Raw genomic sequence first — 19,824 nt, 5'->3', positions numbered from 1 at the left:
AGGCACTAAAGCTTCTGACCTGAGCAAGTGGAAAGATAAAGTGGTCATTTAGTGAGATGGGCAAGACTGTGGATAGATAGACCAAGTTTGCTGGGAAGATCAGACTTTCAGTTTTGAATATGTGAAGTTTGAGATGTCCATTAGAAACATGTTGACGAGGCCAGGTGCAGTGACTCACACCTGTAATCCCAGCACTTTGGGAGGCCGAGGTGGGCGGATCACCTGAGGCCAAGAGTTCAAGACCAGCCTGGCCAATGTGTGAAACCTGTCTTTACTAAAAATACAAAAATTAGCCAGGCATGGTGGCATGCACCTGTAATCCCAGCTTCTTGGAAGGCTGAAGCAGAGGAGAATCATTTGAACCTGAAAGGCAGAGGTTGCAGTGAGCCAAGATCCTGCCACTGTGCTTCAGCCTGGGTGACAGACCGAGACTCCGTCTCTCTCTCTCTCTCTCTCTCTCTCCCCATATATGTATGTATGTATATGTATGTGTGTGTGTGTATATATATATGTATATATACACACACACACACACACATATACATACACACATGTATATAATGTTGACAATATTTCAGTTGAATACAATAAAATATTCTAGCTATTTTAGGTAGAAAGGCATTTTATACAGATACTACTAAAGAGTAAGAGGATACGACTGTAGTACCTTAAATATACTGGCGGCCTACAACTGTTGCTGTGTTGCTTTTTCCTCTTCACCACATACATGTGGCCTCATGGAACATTTTCTATGACCAGCACACTGAAGGAAATAAAAGGAACCTAGTTCAGAGATAGTTCTGCATGATATAACAAAAATGAGCTACTAAAACATTACAATCCTACTCAAGAGTGTTCTCCCCAAATAGCAGGGAAGGTCTTTCTGGTGGACAGAACTTTAATCAGTTGATATTAATTGTCAGGGTGTGCTGGCCAAGGGATTGATGTTTATCAGTGTATGGACAGTGGTTCAGAGTTTGGTGAAATAATCAAGAGTTGAAAGGAAAAGAATGGTGACAAAGATGTATGAGGTGGAAAGTATACTTTCACAGAAGAACAGAATATGAGGAGATTGGTGTTTTTTTGTAACGTTCAGCAAAGAAAATATGTTCACAGGAGGAAATAGGTAGGCAAGATGCCCCATTCTACAGATGTGGGCATCACTGCAAAGCAACCCCACGGATTGTGCAGTAAACACTTAAAGTAGTACTGGTGCAGGGATGGGAGAAATAAATGGATTTAATAAGCACTGCTGCTTACCAAGGTTGATTGGGCTGCCACTATTGCCAAGTGTTCTACCTGCAAACAGATCAACCTTGAGCCTTGGATATGGTACCATGTCACAGAGCAACCAGCCAGCCACCTGGTGGCAGGCTGATTACATTGGATTTGCTCCATTATAGAAGGTCAGTGGTTTGTCATTGCTGTGATGCATGCTTACTCTACATATGGAGTTTCATACCCTGCGCACCATGTTTCTGCCAGCAACAACATCTATAGCCTTATTAAAAGCCTTAGTCAATAAAATGACATCCTATACAATATTGCTTTTGATCAAGAGACTCATTCACATGAAAGAAAGTGAGGCAATTGGCTGATGACTACAGGATTCCATGGTCTTAACCATCTTTCTGTTGTAGCATATTGTACTCTTCCTGGAAGATAAAACCTTGTAACATTAAAGTAGTTTTTAGTTCTATAAATAGAATACAGGGGTCTATGAATCAAGAAGTGGAGGTAGAAGTGTCATCTCTACCTTTACATCTAATCACCTGTTAAAAATAATTTTACATCTTGCCTCTGCAGCTTTGAACTTTGCTGATACACAAAGGTTTTAGTGTGAGGAAACAATACTTTCACATAGGAACGTTATAGTTATTCAATTGAATTGGACATTTAGAATAATCTGGCCACATTGCTGAACTGTATAACTGACATAATAAATTTAAAAAATGAAGATGCTATGCTGGCAAAGATGATTAAGTCTGATTATTGGGAGAAATAGTGTTGTTACTGTTACTCAGGACTAAGACCATGTCCAGAACCTAGGAGGAAACCTGAGCTGCCTCCTCGTAGCAGGATAAAATGAATGAGTATGCCATCTAAGAAAGGGAATATGGCCAAACTGAACCCAGAAGACATAGGAAATCTGAACAGATCAATTAACACCAAAGAACCAGGCATTTTTTCGTACTTCTAAAAAAGTACCAGACTGATATTTTCACAGAGATGTCTATTATATTCTTAAGGAACAGGAAACTTCAATACTGTTTAAACTATTTTAGAGCATAGAAAAGGAAAGAAAACTCCAGATTTTATTTATAGAGCTCACAGGAAATTGATACCAAATTCTGAAAATGCAAGTCCAAAAAGGAAAATTAGAGATCAGTGTTACTTATAAATGTCAAATAGCTCTTAATAAAATAAGAATAGGTGGATATAGTTATCAACATGATAAATATGCTTATTACATTTTAAAGCCTATGTGGAGAAACATTTGAGGTTTTCTTACTTTAGAACTGACAGGAATGTACTTTATTATGAGCACTATTAGTCATATTTTTCTGATGGGACAAATGCAAGTAGACTATGGAAGAAAATGAATAGTATGAAAATTGGAAAGGGGAAATTAAATGATTATTATTTCTAGATAAAATTGTTAACCTGAAAAATCCATGATAATAAAGGGAAAGCCTACAATTAAGGAGTTAAGAAAAGGGCTAGGTATAGAAATCAACAGTTTTGATATACGCAGCCTATAGTTAGGAGATGAGTTAGGGGAAAAGACATGTTGACAGCAACAGAAAACAGACAGGAGATTATTTATATGGCAAAACATAGCATGTTTCTATACAGAAAGATTAAACATCATAAAAGCATTATTTATTCTTAAGATGATTTATATTTAATGCAATCTCAAATACCAGGAGAATTTTTTTAAGTAGACAAACTTCTATCAAAGATCATATATAAAAATAACCAAAAAGAGATGAAAAATTCTTTTAACAAAGTGATAAGGAGAGACCAGCCTTATTGACTATTAAGTCATTATATAAAGCTATAATATGTAAAACATGGTACTGACATATGAATAGATCAGTGGATCTCAGATGGGTAGTTCAGAAAGAGATCCAAACACATTAAAAAATTTAGTACCTCTAACAGTGGCATTTAAAATCTGTGGGGAAAGATGGATTTCCCAATGAATAATGTTGGGATAGGTAGATTGCCATCTGGAAAAAAGTAAAGTCAAATCCCAACTTTTTACCTTTTATCAAAATGAACTTCAGATACAATGAAAAATATAAAATTGAGACTGTAAAAGTATTAGAAGAAAAAATACAGTTTTTAAGTCTCAAACGGGGGCTCTTTAGTACGAAGTCCAGAGGCCATAAAAAATGATTGATAAATTGAAACGTAGGTCCATTTAAATGAAAACTTTCAGTATGGAGAAAACACCATAAATTATAAAGGCAAATGACACACTAGGAGAAGTATTTGTAACTCATATAACACACAGCCTAATTTTCTTACTGTATAAAGTACTACCATAATTAATGACAATATATGAAAAACTGGTAAGCGATATACACTGAAAGTTCATGGAAAAAATAACTCTTAAACATTTGGAAAATTTTACAACTTCCCTCATGGTAAGAGAAATGGAAATTGAAATTAGAGTGACATACAATATTTCACCTCTCATTTCTCAAAGATCAAAATGTTTGAAAATAGTGTGGGTTTATATTTATAAGGATGTAGAAAAACAAGCAATGTAAATTCCCTGTGGAGTGTAAATTGGTGGTAATAAGAGAAATTTACTGACTACTTACTATCCACTGGGCACTTTTCTAAGCACTTTACATTTAAGTATTTATCACAATTGCCTTATCCAGAAAGTGCTATTATTATTTCTGTATTACACATGAAGAATTTGAAGAATAGTTAGACAAATAATCCAAAGTCACACAGTTAGTAAATGACAGAGTGAAGATTTGAGACCATTTACTTTCACTCAAGTGTCCACTTTTGGTCGCAGCTCTGTTCTATAGTGAGTGATTTAACAATACATGATAAAACCTTAAGAGTGCATACTCTTTGATCCAATGATTCTACTTCCAGAAGTTTGTCCTGCAGTTTGTCCATTTTGCATCAGATAGATGGAAAATAGCATTCGTTGCATTGTTATTTGCAGTAAAGGAAGATTGGAAACAACCTAAATATTTATCCTCAAGGGCTCATCCATACAAAAGAATTGAAATAAATTCATCCAAATGAATATGAGTCAGCTTTAGATAGAGTGAGATGGCATCCTGATATGGAGTCATCTTTAAAATACAGTAAAAGAAAAAAACAAGATACAGAATAGCATGTAGGGAAGCTGCTGTCTGTCTGAAAAGCTATAGAATTTACATGAGTTTTTGCATATGCATAGAATATTTCTAGATGGGGCCAAGCATGGTGGCTCACACCTGTAATCCCAGCATTTTGGGAGGCTGAGGTAGAGGGTTCACTTGAGTCCAAGAGGTTGAGACCAGCCTGGCCAACATGGCAAAACCCCATCTCTAGGAAAAATATAAAAATTAGCTTGGCCTGGTGGTGCATGCCTGTGGTCTCAGCTACTTGGGAGACTGAGGCGAGAGGATTTCTTGAACCTGGGAGGCAAAGGTTGTAGGGAGCCAAGATCATGCCACTGCACCCCAGCTCGGGTGACAGAGCAAGACACCATCTCAAAAAATATATACTTCTAGAATGATTCTCAAAGTGATATCAGTGATTGTTTTGCAAGATGGAAACTAGATATCAGTGAATGAGCTAAATAAGGAGACTTCGAATTCTGTAGCATGTGTATGATTTACCTATTCAGAAAACAGTCAAGCATGTGGTTTGCAGTGAGGTCACTTGGTGAAAAGTGTAGCCGTGTCAGACAGATGTAGGTTCAGATTCTAGGACTTCCAGGACTGATGAAAGGGAAAGGGGCTTTGGAGCTCCTTTAGCTCCAGGCAGCATTGCTTCTTTCCTGGCTTTGACATTAGCTGGAGGGAAGAGAAATTCTTAGAGCTCTAAGTGCTTGGGGGTAAGACCCTTCCCCCACTGCCTTACTCTCCAACCATAACTGCTACAGGCAATTCTTACCTCTTCCACCCCTTGTCACTGCCTAAAACCCTTCATCACCTGAACTCCCATGCCTCTGAGTCTCTCTGAACCTTGTAGCCTGACACTGTCCCCTACCCTCCTCAACTCCAGACACTATTTTACACTGCCTTCTGGAATGAATAGTCCATCATTAGCAAAGTCTCCTGTATTTTCAATCCCCTTTCTAAATATTTTCCCCACATTCTTGCTATAGTAGAGACTCAGCTCTCCCAGGAACGTATAACTTTCCTTAGAGTTCTCTAAACTGGTAACTGGTTTCTCTCTCATACATTTTATACCACTGGTTCTGGAGATATTGTCAATGTCTTGATGTCTTCCTTCCATCTCTCTTCAATTTCAAAACCATATTTTTTTTCTCTCTTAAAAATTATCAGTGCTAAGCTCAATCTATTAGATACCTCTATCTGGCACTACCAGTTGCAGTCCTGTGCAGACCACTGAGGTACTTTCCTTACTCACCGAAGACTTAAACTATCTTACTCTCACTCTTACTGTCTCTGACACTGCTCCTATTAAAATATTATATATATTTATAATAGATATCTTTAAGCTATTCTTTCAGTTTCTAGTCTCCTCTCCTTCAACGAGGATGATTTCTAGAACATTGGTTCTCAAAATGTGGTTCCTTTGCAAACATCATCAGCATCTGGCAACCTATTATAAATATGAATTTCTAGATAACATCCCAGACTAGTGAACTCAAAACTCTGGGGGCTGGAGCCCAGAATCTATGTTTTAAGAAGGCTTCAGGTGATTCTGATGAATATGCCAGTTTCTTAGGTCTTGTCATTACTGATGACTTTCTCTGAGACCACAGTTTGAATCTGCAGGTTTTTCACTACTACTCATCCATCTTAAGTCCTTACTTTCCCCTTACCTGCCAGACATTTGAGTACTCCTGGACTCTTCTCTTTCACATACTGTATCCAAAGAGTCAACAAATGCTGTCAGCTATACCTTCAAAATACATGTGGCATCTAACTTTTAACCTCCACTGCAGTCATTCCAGTCCAAGCATGACCATTTCCCACCTGGAGTATTGCAACTGGTTTTGTTTGGTGGCCTTTGACCCTACTTTATCTACTTTCCACAAGGCAGCCAGAGTGTTTCTTTCAATACCTAAGGTTATGTGGCTTCATTGATTGAAATTCACCATGCTACTTACTCTACAAAAGCCAAAGTCCTTGTAAATGTCTGCAAGGCTTTAGGGTGATCTGTCCTTTCCTGGCCAGGAAATCACGCCCACCTTTGCCCTCCCTCTCTCCCACTACTAGCAATCTTCATTTTAATCTTTAGAATGTATTATATTACCATGTGATATACTCTTGTTTCTGTCTTGTGCCATTTGAGTTGGAGCTTCACAGGGGCAGAGGCTTTCTGTTCACTGACAGAACCTCAGTTTCTGGAACCCTGCCTGATATACCTAGCAGGCGTGTAGTTATTTGTGAATAAATGAGTGAATATAGGAAGAGAAATAAATAAAAGTTGTTTGTGTGTAATAACACTGTCTTTATTGGGACTGCCCCTGATTGAGAAGTAAAGCAGGGTATTCCAATAAATTTACCAGGTAAAGTAAATTTAATCAGGATATTTAATATGACACTTGGCCTTTGGGCTTTAAGCAAATATCTTTTTCTTGTTGTGTTTCAGTAAAAGTAAGCTCTAGGTTATTTTTAGTAAGCTAAAAGTAAGCTTAGTCATTCTTGGTTAAAGGACAGCAATATTATCCTTTATGGTGTTTTTTTAAACCCAATCCAGAATCACACATTACATTTAATTTTCATGTCCTTAGTCTCTATTAAAGGTGCTACCCTTTATATTAATAATTAGAGTAGTGAGGGATAGAGTTTAAGGATATATAAATATTTTGACCCCCAACTGACTGTCACTGGATGGGTTTAGCACCCATTGGTGATTCTTATCTGAAACAATAATTATTGTGATAACTGGAAATAGTGATTTTTCTCACTTTATAATTCTCTGTATTAATTACCTTAATATTATTCTACTATAGAACAGAATGTTCTCTTGTATTTTGTTTGTTTAGTGTCAGTATTACTCATGGAGTTGGTTGTTATTCAATTCTGTATTGTCTCAGCTTGGGGTCTTTCATCAGAGTCCTTTCATGTAAATAATGTAAGGATGAGTAATAGAGAAACAGAGTAAAATGTGAGCAGAGAAACCCTACTCTGAGACAAATTTCAGAGAGGTGAATTGTGTTGCTGATTAAGAGGCTTCAGGCCCGGCACGGTAGCTCACACCTGTAATCTCAGCACTTTGGAAGACTGAGGTGAGTGGATCATGAGGTTAGAAGATCAAGACCAGCCTGGCCAAGATAGTGAAACCCTATCTCTACTAAAAATACACAAAAAATTAGCTGGGTGTGGTGGCACATATCTGTAACTACATCTACTCAGGAGACTGAGGTGGAGAATTGCTTCAATCCAGGAGGTGGAGATCGCAGTGAGTCGAGATCACGCCACTGCATTCCAGACTAGGCGACAGAGCGAGATTCCATCTCAAACAAACAACAAAAACCAAAAAAGGCTTCATTGAGGAAGTGTTGTTTGAGTGAACTGTGAAAAGTCATAAAATTTTGACAAAAGTGGGGATGGGGTGGAGCATAAAGAAAAAAGTGTCTGAACAAAGGAAGGCTCAGCAGCCTTGGAATTTGGCAATAATACAGTGGTTCTGGACCTTGATGAGAAAGCTGAAATGGAACATAAAAACCCTCTGTACTTAGCTTCAGTTATTTGCTCAGGCAGGTCTCACTGCCCAAAACTTCCACCCCTGCTGTTTTGCTATAGGCTGGGATGGGGGTTAATGAGGGAGGGAATTTTAGGGAATGAAAACAGCACAAGCCAAAAGTCCAGCTCAGATACTCCCTTCTTTTGAAACCTTTTCCAGATCCCTAATAAGGATTAACCACCTTCCCTCACACACCCTTTTGTACTTTGTGCTTCTCTGTTAACAAATCTATGTTTTGTGCCGTCTGTATTTGTGGATACATCTTCCTTCTTTAAAACACGAATCATATCTTAATCCCTTGGCCTTTCTTCCCAGTACTTAACACAAATGCTCAATAAATGTTTCTTTAACATGTGTGACAGAGAAAGGAGAGGAGAGTGATTGGTTGGGATTGGGAGCGGGAGGGCTCTGAATGTCATTTTAAGGGGTTTGGGCTCGCTCTTCAGGCAGCAGTGAGCCACAGTCGCCTTTGAACTGTGCAGCGCTGATGGGAGCTGCGATGCCAAAGGATGCAGTGGAAGGGCAGGACAGCCAGCATGCCTGGGCACCGGCCCAAGTCAGAGCACGTCAGTGGGAGAAGGGAGAAGGCACGGATGCAGATAGCCACCATCTTACAATTCTGAGACCCCATTCAAATATAGCAAGGAAAAAGGAAGCCCTTGAGCACGGATTTGGGGTTTCCAGCTTGGGTGAGGCTGACACAGGCCTCTTATCAAAAAGCATCCTAGGCAGTTTGACTGGGAGTGTTTAAGGAGTTCATCATGACCCTGTCTCTTCATCTAAAACTCCCTAAAATCAAAACAGTATGTCCTGTTGAAAGATTTTATTGTATTAAATATGGTGAGAAATGAAACATTGTCTCTACTTAAGGAATGAAACACTGGCTCCTTGTAGTGGACATTTTCACTTGTCTTTAATAATAGCTTTTAATAAAAATAGATGTTAATAACTGCTTCTTTAATCTTTAAACATGACCCTCTGAGAGCAGCTTATTATAAAAGAAACGGTTGTCAGCTTTCTTTTGGCTCCTCAGTCCCTCCTGCCTCTTCCTAACAACAGAAAATTTGCTTTGCACCTGCTCCAACTGGGTTCGAAGAGATAAGCATCTTGCAAGCCCAGAAAATTGTAGTATCAAATCTCAGCCCCAACTGTGAGGCAGCACTATCATCGAATCCCTGCTGAGAGGCGATGCTTTCCCAATTCCCCAAAGAGTTCTTTCTCCCCTGACCCCTTTTCAGGCTTGAACTCTGACCGAAACCCTCTTTTTAACTCCCAGCATGCACTGCACTTGGTGCTGACACTGACCCATCCCTGCTTCCTCTCTTCTGCCCTGGACTCATCAGTAGGTCAGGCGTTGGTAGCCCTGGGGTCACTGGGGTGCCCAATTCCAATAATGAGCACATTTAGCTAAGGAGAGGAAATGTACCCATCTATTTGTTACAGTCCATTGCTTTTTTCCAGAAACAAATGCTAAAAGAACATTTGATATGTTGTGGTTTGGTAAATATACATACACATTGCCTAATATTCACAAAGTTGCCTCTTTTTTTTGATGCACCTTCCTTCATAAATGTATTATTCTAACTCATTTAAGAGGGATATGCCTATTTCACAGCTAGGAAATGTAAATGTTTTAAAATAAAGTTATATTCAGGAATACTCTTGCAAGAATTTCAAATAAAAATAGCAAATACTATTTAAATGTGTATAACATTTTAACAGAATTGTGTGTCATTTTAAAGGGAAAGAAGAAAAATGCTGACAAGCACTTTACAACTTTGTCTTTAAAATTTCTTCTTAGGTTTTCCAAACAGACCGAAGTCATTAAAAATATTCCTTAACCCCCAGAGTCACAAAAAAGAAGCTACCCAGGTTTATTATGAGAAGGTTGAACCTCTGTTGAAGATTGCAGGAATAAAAACTGATGTAACAAGTAAGTAATTTTCAGAATATAATTTCGCCATTTACAAAAACATACAAAAGCAAGATAACCTGAATTTTTTATTAAGGCAAACTTGGGAAAGTATTTGTAATATCCACAGTGTTTTTATGTCTTCCATAACCTACTGCAGCCAGCTCCAGAGTTATTATTTATTTTCTTTTTTTATTGTGTTATTTTTATTAGAATATTAATTTTTTTCTTTGAACTTTTTCAGATTTTTTTTCAGACCTAAACAATTGTCAGATATAATTCTAAAGGAAGCTGTATACTTGTTTACATCTTCATTGAGATGTTTGTTATTTACATATTAATTTTGCAGTTAGGCAAGCAATTGATTTTTTGCTCACTTACGTAGTTGATGTCTTTCCATGGAATTCTTCCTTAGGTTGTTTTTGTTCTGACTCTGACCCCTGCTGGTTAGGTCAAAACTAAGCACTAAACTGCTGATTTTATTAATAGATGAATTTAGAGATTCTAGAAGCTTAAATTCATGGTTTAAACTAAGAAATGTACTTAGGTTTGCGACAAGGAAAATAGAAACTTGTTAATACAAAAATTAATAGATGACTAATAATACCCTTTTTGATTTTTTGACTTTGGTGGCCACATTCCTTTGTTTCTTTGATGGCGAACTGAGTAGAAGAGTGGATGCTATGGAGAATTGCAACTTCTCTAGCTTTATTTCTATGTGACTTCAGTAACAGTGGAAATTTGCAATAAATTTTAATCGATGAAAAATATTATAAAATAAGCCTACTCAAGGGGCAAGCCCAGAGCTCACTTGGAATTTCTTAGTCCCAGTTACAAATTCCTGGGGAAGGGATTCACAGTGATGTGGCTTTACTCAGCTGTAAACAAAGGAGATAGGTTTCAAGATGTAAATACTGTCATGGAAGCCTACACCTAGTGACTTGATGGATTGAGGTAGAAGAAAGTTCCTTAAAAAAGAGCAAGTTTCGTGGGAAGGTTAGCCTCCATGAAATGCATCTTTGACTATAGAGGTTAAAGAGAAACTACCATGAAAAACTCAAGAAGAATTTCTGAATTAAAATAACATTATAGTGAAGAAGTTAACATTTCGTGTTTGTGACTTTTGACTTATTTAGAGATGATTTATAAGGAAGAGAGAAAATTCATATTTATGTTTCCTTTCTGTGGAAGATTTTCAAAGACTGGCTAAAGGAAAAATTTAAGATTTATATTAGGGTGAGACAATTAAAAGTTGGATAAACTTATTGGCATACTCAATGACTATTTTGTGTCATTGATTTTACATGTGACTACTACAAAGCAGCTTGACATGGATATTACTATATAGTATTCACTTCAGGAATCTCATTGTATGCTTGCTCTGTGTTCAACATTGTGCAGGATGCAAGATGAATAAGCTATCATACTTGCAATTGAATGACTTTCCAGGGTATTAGGGATTCAGATATATACTTAAACCTCTATTAGCTGGGGTATACATAAAAGAACTCTGATGTCTCAGGTGATATTTTGATGGGAAGGTTCAAGGAAAGCATGTGAACTAGGCAGTTTTTAAGAGGCAGAGAAAACAAAAAGTGAGGGGAGGAAGTCAGGCTAGCAGGCAGTACTGTAAAAGTGGTGGTGGTGGGGAGTGTGCACGTGTGTTTGTGTGTTTGTGTGTCTGTATGTCTGTGTATGTTATACCCATACATCTTGAGAGTTCCATAACTGTTCTACTTTCCTCAGTTTTGACATTATCTGAAATCTTATTCTATCATCATAAAATAGTTGCCAGTGAATTTGATCCTTTCTTATTAATATCCAGTGGGATGGGGAGAGGTGTGAATATGTGTGTGAGAGAGACCCAGCATGCTTTAATCCTGATGATGATTTAAAATTTCTTTCAGTTTGGGCACAGATACTGTATTAGCACATTCAATCTGGAATAATCATTTCTTTAACCATTAAGAGTCTTCCTAGAGACTGAGGGTAGGTCCCCTTTTCCTGAAAGCTAAAATGCTTCAGTTGAATCTGGATTCTGTTAGGGAGAAGAAAGGGCAAAATGACTTCTAGGAAGGCTCCCAACAATTTATAATACAGGAGGTGTAAGTCCGGGTTATGGATATATCTCTTATACTATACTCAGCAGTTTACTCATCGTGCATTCATTGATCCACAGTTGGTGTACCTTTTTGTTTATCATAGTGTTGTAATCTGGTTTGGCAAAGATGACTCCACCACAGAATTAAAATTAAAAATGAAGAGAGAAAAAGAGATTGGAGAAAATAAAACTAATATACAAGTCCTGAACTAAGGCAGAGGAAATCATCAAAATGTGCTTTCCTTCTTAATTTTATTGGAGATAAAATATGTTCTAGGATTTTTTCGCTAAATTTGTGAATATTACCAAGTACTATATTTACTTTAACACAAAACAATAGAATATTACCTAAAACAAATTTAGAATTTACTTATATTTGTTCATAATTAGCTGCCTAACACTCCTTCTACAGGCAAATTTATAAAATTACATCCTTTGCTTATAAAACCATTTTAGTATGCGTATTGGCTCAATATTTATGAAAAAATATTTCTTGAATAAACCTGTGAATATTTGAAAAGTTTTAGTCTTCCTGCCTGTTTTTTATTTTTGTGGTTGAAATAATATATTTGAAACTTTGTATATTATAAAATACTACAGAAAGATGGTCATAATACTGTTTCAGTTTCAAAAATTATGTCACAGTAAGATTCAAGTCATACTTTTTTGGGAAAGAAAATGTATATGAAAGAGTAAAGCAAAAAGAGGACATTTCTTCTGCATGTCCAGTGGAACTGTTGTTTTCATGTATTCTTGTGTGCATTGGTGAGTCCAAATGGAACTGGAATCACAAAATAAACCCTATATGATGATGAGTTCATCAGGAAATAGTGCTATATAAATATGAAGTATAATTTGAACAATTACAGCTAGATATATACACTAAAAGATTCTGTAATTTTTTCATAATTTTTTAAATAAATGGATCTTACCACATTAATAAAAATACACTTCTTTCATTTTGGCTTGTGCTGAAATCATAACTACTTTTGAATATAGATTGGCATCTTTTGAAATATTTGTGCTAAAGTTGCATTTCTATTCTGCTGTCACCATCAGTATAGTATCTTATCTAATAATGGCATCAGAAAAACTTCTGGGAGAACCTGGAAAGAATTATTTTTTCCTAATTGCCTATTGGTACACAAATCAAAGAGTATGAATGATAAGCCCATCCTGGCATATGATATCATTTCTCTTCTAAAAGCAGGTTTTAGAGATTGTATCATTAAAGGTGTGTGAGGTATTTTGAGGATCAGAGATCCATAGGATAATTTATAGAACAACAGAATCAAAAAGTTAAGGCAGCAGAGAAATCAGACTGAAAAAACTTTCGAGGCTATATGGTTCAATTTTCTCCTTGTGGGTGGAGCACAGGTGTGTGTGGCACTCAACTTTGATTTAGCCACCTACGCTAGAGGCAGAGTATGTTGTCACTGGACAATACTGTTTGACATTCTTATGAATGTTCAGAGTTACTGTACACTTGGGCAGATTAGAAAAGGCACCTCCGCTATGCTGACTTACAAAAAGGTGCCCTTTCTTCCAGGCTAATTCGGCCTAAGTTCACCGCTTGTTAATCAGGAGCACTAGCTAGATTGCAAATCCATCCTTCCCTTTGGCCAAGTGCCTTTGTGCTGGGCATAAACTGTACAAAATGAGAACTTGTGAGCTGACATTTGCCTGTTTGTAATTCTTAGATAAAGGTTATTTATTTTAGTAATATGAAATAAATGTGTCCCATCTATTGTAAAAGAGTCATTGAGTTATTTGAAGACAGGTATCTGTCTGCCTCTCATCTCTTGGTCATGATAGCTACTTCCATCTCCTTCAGTTACTTTTTGTATTAACAGAGCTGCTAGACCTTATCATGGTCATTATCATTATCATAGTCAGAGACATTTATCTCAAGGAAACCTTGATCTCTGCCAGCTCAGGGCTCTTGGGAGCGCCTAAGTCATCAGATAATTTTAACTCCTGGGCAGACAGCAGTGTTTGTTGTCATCTTCTTTCTCCTATAATCACGTTTCTAACAAAGCTGTTAACAAGCCCATTTGTAGTGTTTCTCTGGTTGTTTTTGGCTCTACTTGAAGCCTTCCATTTCTTGGAAATGCCTCTTGTCATTCTAAATCTCACCCAGTGAAAACTAGGCAATCTAATGAAACTGTGTCACAAAACATTCCAGTAGCCTGAGGCATCACTCCTTCCAGTTTTACCTGCATTTTAATAAAAAAAAATCTGAAAAGTAGATGTTCATGCATCATGTCTAGTTCGAGAGAAAGATAATTCTGTGTAAAAGATTCTGTTTATTACCTCTTAAATAATTTTGGATGTAGACAGCCAATTCCATTCCCAACATTCAGATGTGAATTAGGAAGTTGGAACTTGATGCCTGGGGACAATGAAGACTCATTAATGGGGTTTATACAAAAAAGTGATATAATTAAATATGTATCTGAAAATGGTTATTCTGGCTAGATTCAGGGAGAGGTTTGAGGGAGACGAGATAAAAGGCTATTGTAGTACAGGCTGAGTATACCTTATCTGCTAGGCTTGGGACCAGAACTGTTTCAGATTTAGGATGTTTTTAGCTTTTGGAATATTTGCAATATGCTTAACCAGTTGAGCATCCCTAATTTGAAAATCTGAAATTGAAAATTCTCCAGTGAGCATTTACTTTGAACATCATGTCAGTGCTTCCAAATTTTTAGATGTTGAAGCATTTTGGATTTTAGATTTTCTGATTAGGGATACTTAACTTGTCTACACAAAAAAGATAGATAGTGATCAGATCTAGGGAATTGGCTGGTAGAAATGGAATGCTATGGCATAATTTAAACACAGAAACACCTGGCCTTGGCCATGGAGTGGTTCTGGTTACTGGAGGAAAGAAAGAAGTAATTTTCCTGTCTTGGAGTGGATGATGGAACAGAAAAAAAACCAATGTGTTTGAGAGAGAATATATTTGAAGGTATACATAATGGATTCTGTTTTGAGCTTACTAAGTTTGAAGTACCTACAGGACAGGAAGAAAATGACATTTCAGTATTGTATCCTGTGCAAGAATTTTATCACCAAACCAAGAAATGTTTTCTTATGTCCAAATCAAATTTCACCTGATTTTATTTCAGCTGATTTCATCATCAACATTCAGTATTAACCTTAAGACCTTCTCTTGTCTTCCTGAGGAAGTTGCATTTGCATTGAAGAGGGGAGGGGGAAATTCCCAGCAGTGGGAACTGTGATGGAAGACCTGTAAACTGTGAAGACTTTACATCTATTTAGAAAGAACACAGGTTGGCACTTTCATAGGAAAAGGCAAATAGATGAAAGAAGAGGCTAGGTTACATTTTTTGAAATTCCATTTGTCTAGCAAGCCTCTCTTTATATTTGTTTGGAGAGGGTTGATTTGAATCTGGCTTTCACTGATTCCAGGGCCCACAATACTCTGTCTAAATACATATTTGCTTCTTTCTACTATATCTAAATAGTAATCCAGATCACTCTTTATCCTTTTGCCTGTTTTTTATAACCACCTATTACTTCGTATTATAGATTCATTATTTCATTTGCATATGTTTTCTATCTCTAGAATGCAAATTCCTGAGGCCAAAGTCCTGTGCATTTTGTTCATTTTGCTAATATATTTTATAGATGTGGGTAGTCAGATTCTTTTCATTTTGTTTCTTTGTTCCAGATATTTGATTTTATTGAACTTTTATAATGTTACTTTAAAAATTACTATTTTCAGACAGCTTGCATTAGTGTATAATCAAATTCCACCCACAATTTCAAAAAAAGACTATTACAAATTTAAAGATACCATTTCAATCATAACATAGTTTTAAAGCTCATTATTTATTGGATTTGAAAAACTTCACCAATGTAAGCTTTGGTATAAAAGCAAGACTTGGTAAACTGATTCTTAGCATAAATATTTTTTCATAATATTCTTAATTATTTTTAATGTGTATATGTAAGATGTTATTTTGCATTTTAAGGCTGCAACTACTTGCTATAGTTATAAATGAATGATCAGCACACATTTTCTATGATAAGCTTTCAAGTTTATTAATATTAATACTTTATATGTAGTTTTATTATGGCTTTCTTCTGATTAAATTTAATATAGAGAGGTTTTATTCATGTGAGTATTAATGGCATTTTGAATAAGCTATGGGAGAATTACAATATAACACTGCTGGATACAGAATGATTCTTTTAGACACCAAGACTAATAATTTTTAACAATATCTAAAAACATTGTAGGAAAAGCTTGAACCGTGCTGGCACCAGGGGACAGACAGGCATGAAAGATTAATGTAATCTTGCATATAATGACGCACATTCTTACACAAAAAATCCATCTGCAATGTCACGTCAGTCAGCAGAAATCTTTGATGGGTGGATACAGCTGGGCTGTCTCTTCTGGCAGAGCTGCCCTGGAAAATGCTAAATGTGGTTGTGATGCTTGGTGCCATCTGCAGTGTGCCCGTTTATCCTGTCTTCACTGGCATTTACAATACTGCATAGGGCATCAGTGACTGTGGAGACAGCGATACGGAGTGACAGATTCATTTCCTCGGAGGATCTGGGCCCTGATGGGCCTGTGTGCCACCCTCTTTCTTGGATCTGGGTTTCTTATCATTGGTGTTGGCTTTACATTGTATTTTCACATCCAACAGTTCCAGTACACATTCTTCTGGTTTGTAAATCTTACACTAACCTTTCGACTAATTTATTCATGTAAGGTTGCCAAACCGATTTAACATTGACTGTTCGATGCCAGCTAATATGCCTTATTTTCAAAATACTGCTGCTCCTAAGCCTCTGATTTAAAGGATATGTGTCCTATTTAGGGAATACTAAACAGACAGGCACCAAGATAAATTCTGTAACCACTATGTGTGGGATATCCCAAATGACGTATGTAGTTGAAACAAATATATGATCTTTTACATAAAGCTGTAAAACACATCAGGCCACTATACTTAATCTTCTTGCCCATGATTAAAATATAAATATTCAAGAATAAATGTTGTTTTATGAATTGGCCATACGCTTATCATATTATTTTGCCAGAACAAGTTAAAAACTGTAGGTTATTGTTTAAAACTTTCACTTTGTGTATGTCTGTGTGTGTGTGTGTTTTTTTTTTTTAACAGTAATGGAATATCAAGGGCATGCTCTGTCACTGCTCAAGGAATGCGAACTCCAGGGATTTGATGGGTAGGTTATATTATTAATCAGTATGTATCATATAGTTTATGTATTAAATGCTTTCACTCATTTTTAGCCATATATTTGAAACCTAACATTTACAGCTCTATCTTGTTCATATCTATGTAATAATAATTAATGTTGATAATATGACATGATCATCTACCTCTCAGGATCTGGCATAGGAAAGCAAAGAGAGGAATCTAGTTATAAGTACTGGGAAATGACAGCGTACTACCCTATACTTACTAATGTGCATACATTTGCATCTATAATTATTGGCTTTTACCATGTATCTAGAAAAGCACTGATGGATGTTATACTGGTCACATTGAGGAACTATTTGATGATCCTCTTTTGCAGATTAATTGATAGGTTTAATAGCTACCCATTAGTTAATTTGTCTGTGATAGATTTAGAGTGGATATTTTATAAATACAAGTAAATAATTATTTTCTGAAAGAATAAGAAATAATTTTAATTATCTCATAATTTAGTGACTATAATATAGGTATGTTATCACAGTGGGCATTGGAAACCATTGTTTGCAATATATTGGAGTGTACAGAGATTCTTCACTGGCATGCGAACATTAGAACCAAGGCAAGTGATACAAATTTCACTGCCATTTTTTAAAATTAGGTTGAACCAATTTGCTAAAGTGTTCAATTGATGTGTAAGACTAAAACTTATTATATTCCTTTAGGGAAGATTTTTTTCCAAGAGTAGATATTTGAGAGTTTAAAAAGGTGACAAGCGTGTGAATTATTTGTGTTACATGGTGATGAGCAGGGGGCAAAGACCCCTTAAGGCCAGGAAAGGCAGTTAGGTCTGTACTTTCACCAAAGTAAAAGGCATTAACCTTCCAAAGAATGATTTGAATGTGATGGGGAGGGAAGCAATCCATCAAAGTGGAGCATTGGCAGGGCGGTTTTTCAGAAATGCTTATTCAGTTATTTATTTGGATGAGGAGAAAACAATAGTTGGTGAGAAAGAAAGTTTGGTAAGTAAAACATGATTTTTCCAAAAGGAATTTAGTTGAGGGAAGTAAACTTGATAGCAATATTATATAAGTGTTGGGAATCAAAAATACAGGGTAGGAGTTTACTTCAGAGCTTTATACTTAGAGGTAGACAAAAACATTAACAGGCTTCGTTTAGAAAATTGTCCCACAAGTATACAATTTAAGAAAAGTGCTTGGGGGAATCATGCCCACTAACTACCTATTTTAACATACTGCATAGTTCCTCACTAGACCTCATGAGTACATGAAGGTAGCTGCATTGCAAATGAGTCCCTGCTTCAAAACTTGATTAGATAAAGAACGAGAATAAAGATATCACAAATATTAAACTTGGTCTTACACAGCAGCATTATAAAGTGTTCTTCTGAATGTAGTATCTATTAATATGTTTTACTGGTATTTGTACTGGGTAAAGGGATGAAAAGAATTTTGTAGAATGAAGAAAGACTATTCCTGAAGTGTAGTATAGTAATATTTTTCTCTTTACCAGAACATATTTAATCCTTATTTATTTTTTATAGCAGGTGTGGTTATTTTTCAGTGTAGCACTAAAAGATATATAGATTTTTCAGTTATTACTCACATTTTAAAATCCAAATAGTTTGGCCTAATCATTATTTGAATTGAGTTGTGTTATAGAACTGTTTCTAAACTCTATGGCATGTTGATTTATTTCAGACTTACAGTAATTTCAAATTTCTTCTGAAAGTCGTCTGTGTTCTAAGATTCTTTAAATTGGGGGTCCCCAATTCCCAGGCTGCAGACTGGTACCAGTCGGTGGCCTTTAAGAATGGGGAGGCACAGCAGGAGGTGAGTGGCAGGAGAGGGAACATTTCTGCCTGAGTTCCACCTTCTGTCAGGTCAGCAGCAGCATTAGATTCTCATAGGAGTGCGAACCCTACTGTGAACTGGGCATGTGAGGGATCTAGGTTACACACTCCAGGTGAGAATCTAATGCTTGATGATCTGAGGTGGAACAGTTTCATCCTAAAACCATCCCTTTCCCACCCTGCCCCCCAGTCTGTAGAAAAATTATTTCCCCACCAAACAAGTCCTTGATGCCAAAAAGGTTGGGGACCACTTTAAATAGCTTATTTATTTTTGTGGGTTTAATTTTCCCAATAGAAGCTGGTATGGTCGTTGGGGTCATTATCTTTAAAAAATGGCACTTTTAAGTCACTGTACTTAGAATTACAGAGAGAGGTATATGAGGAGAATAATAGAAACATAGTTTCTTCAGTTCAAAGGAGCAGTTCTCTTGAAAGTAAAATTACTTAAAAAATGGAATATTCTACGTTGGTGAGTTTTCTATTCCTGAACCTGCTCTAGAGTGGCTACAGGAAAATTTTTTGGGAAATTTATAGAAAAGGTACAGATATGGGAGAAGGTTAACCCCAAAATGCTATGACATTCTGGTGAGAGACAGACTCATATTTCCTTAAGAACTTTAGCCTGAAGCACCTTCATCTGATACTAGTGGAAATGTTAATAGGAAGTGATTAGGAAATCGCCTAATATTTGGTTTCTAGATACAGTTAAGAAGAAGTTAAGAGCCAAGAAAGATTCTGTGTTTAGTATTTAGTAAAGCAAAATGATTTGGTAAGTAATGTTTAAGAAATGCTATTTGCTAAGATTCTGGAGTTTTTTTTTTTTTTTTTTTTT

At 36.4% G+C, this 19,824-nt stretch overlaps 1 protein-coding gene across 5 annotated transcripts in view; it reads left to right on the top strand.

The window, feature by feature from the left end:
• The window catches only part of CERKL (ceramide kinase like), a 139,106-nt gene that overhangs the window by 85,824 nt on the left and 33,458 nt on the right, over positions 1-19,824 (top strand). For 3 of the 5 annotated variants that reach the window (XM_017532754.2, XM_037740048.1, XM_017532752.2), the window contains exons 3-4: positions 9,707-9,838; positions 17,084-17,147. The exons of 1 other annotated variant lie outside the window; for it this stretch is intronic. In XM_017532754.2, the coding sequence (XP_017388243.1) occupies positions 9,707-9,838; positions 17,084-17,147 (196 nt within the window). The remainder of the gene's footprint in view (positions 1-9,706; positions 9,839-17,083; positions 17,148-19,824) is intronic. One more of the 5 variants, XM_017532753.2, reaches the window with a different exon arrangement.

This window comes from Cebus imitator, unplaced genomic scaffold (genome assembly GCF_001604975.1).
Source record: "Cebus imitator isolate Cc_AM_T3 unplaced genomic scaffold, Cebus_imitator-1.0 Scaffold78, whole genome shotgun sequence".
NCBI lineage: Eukaryota > Metazoa > Chordata > Mammalia > Primates > Cebidae > Cebus > Cebus imitator.
This window is presented reverse-complemented; position numbering and strand designations above follow the sequence as displayed.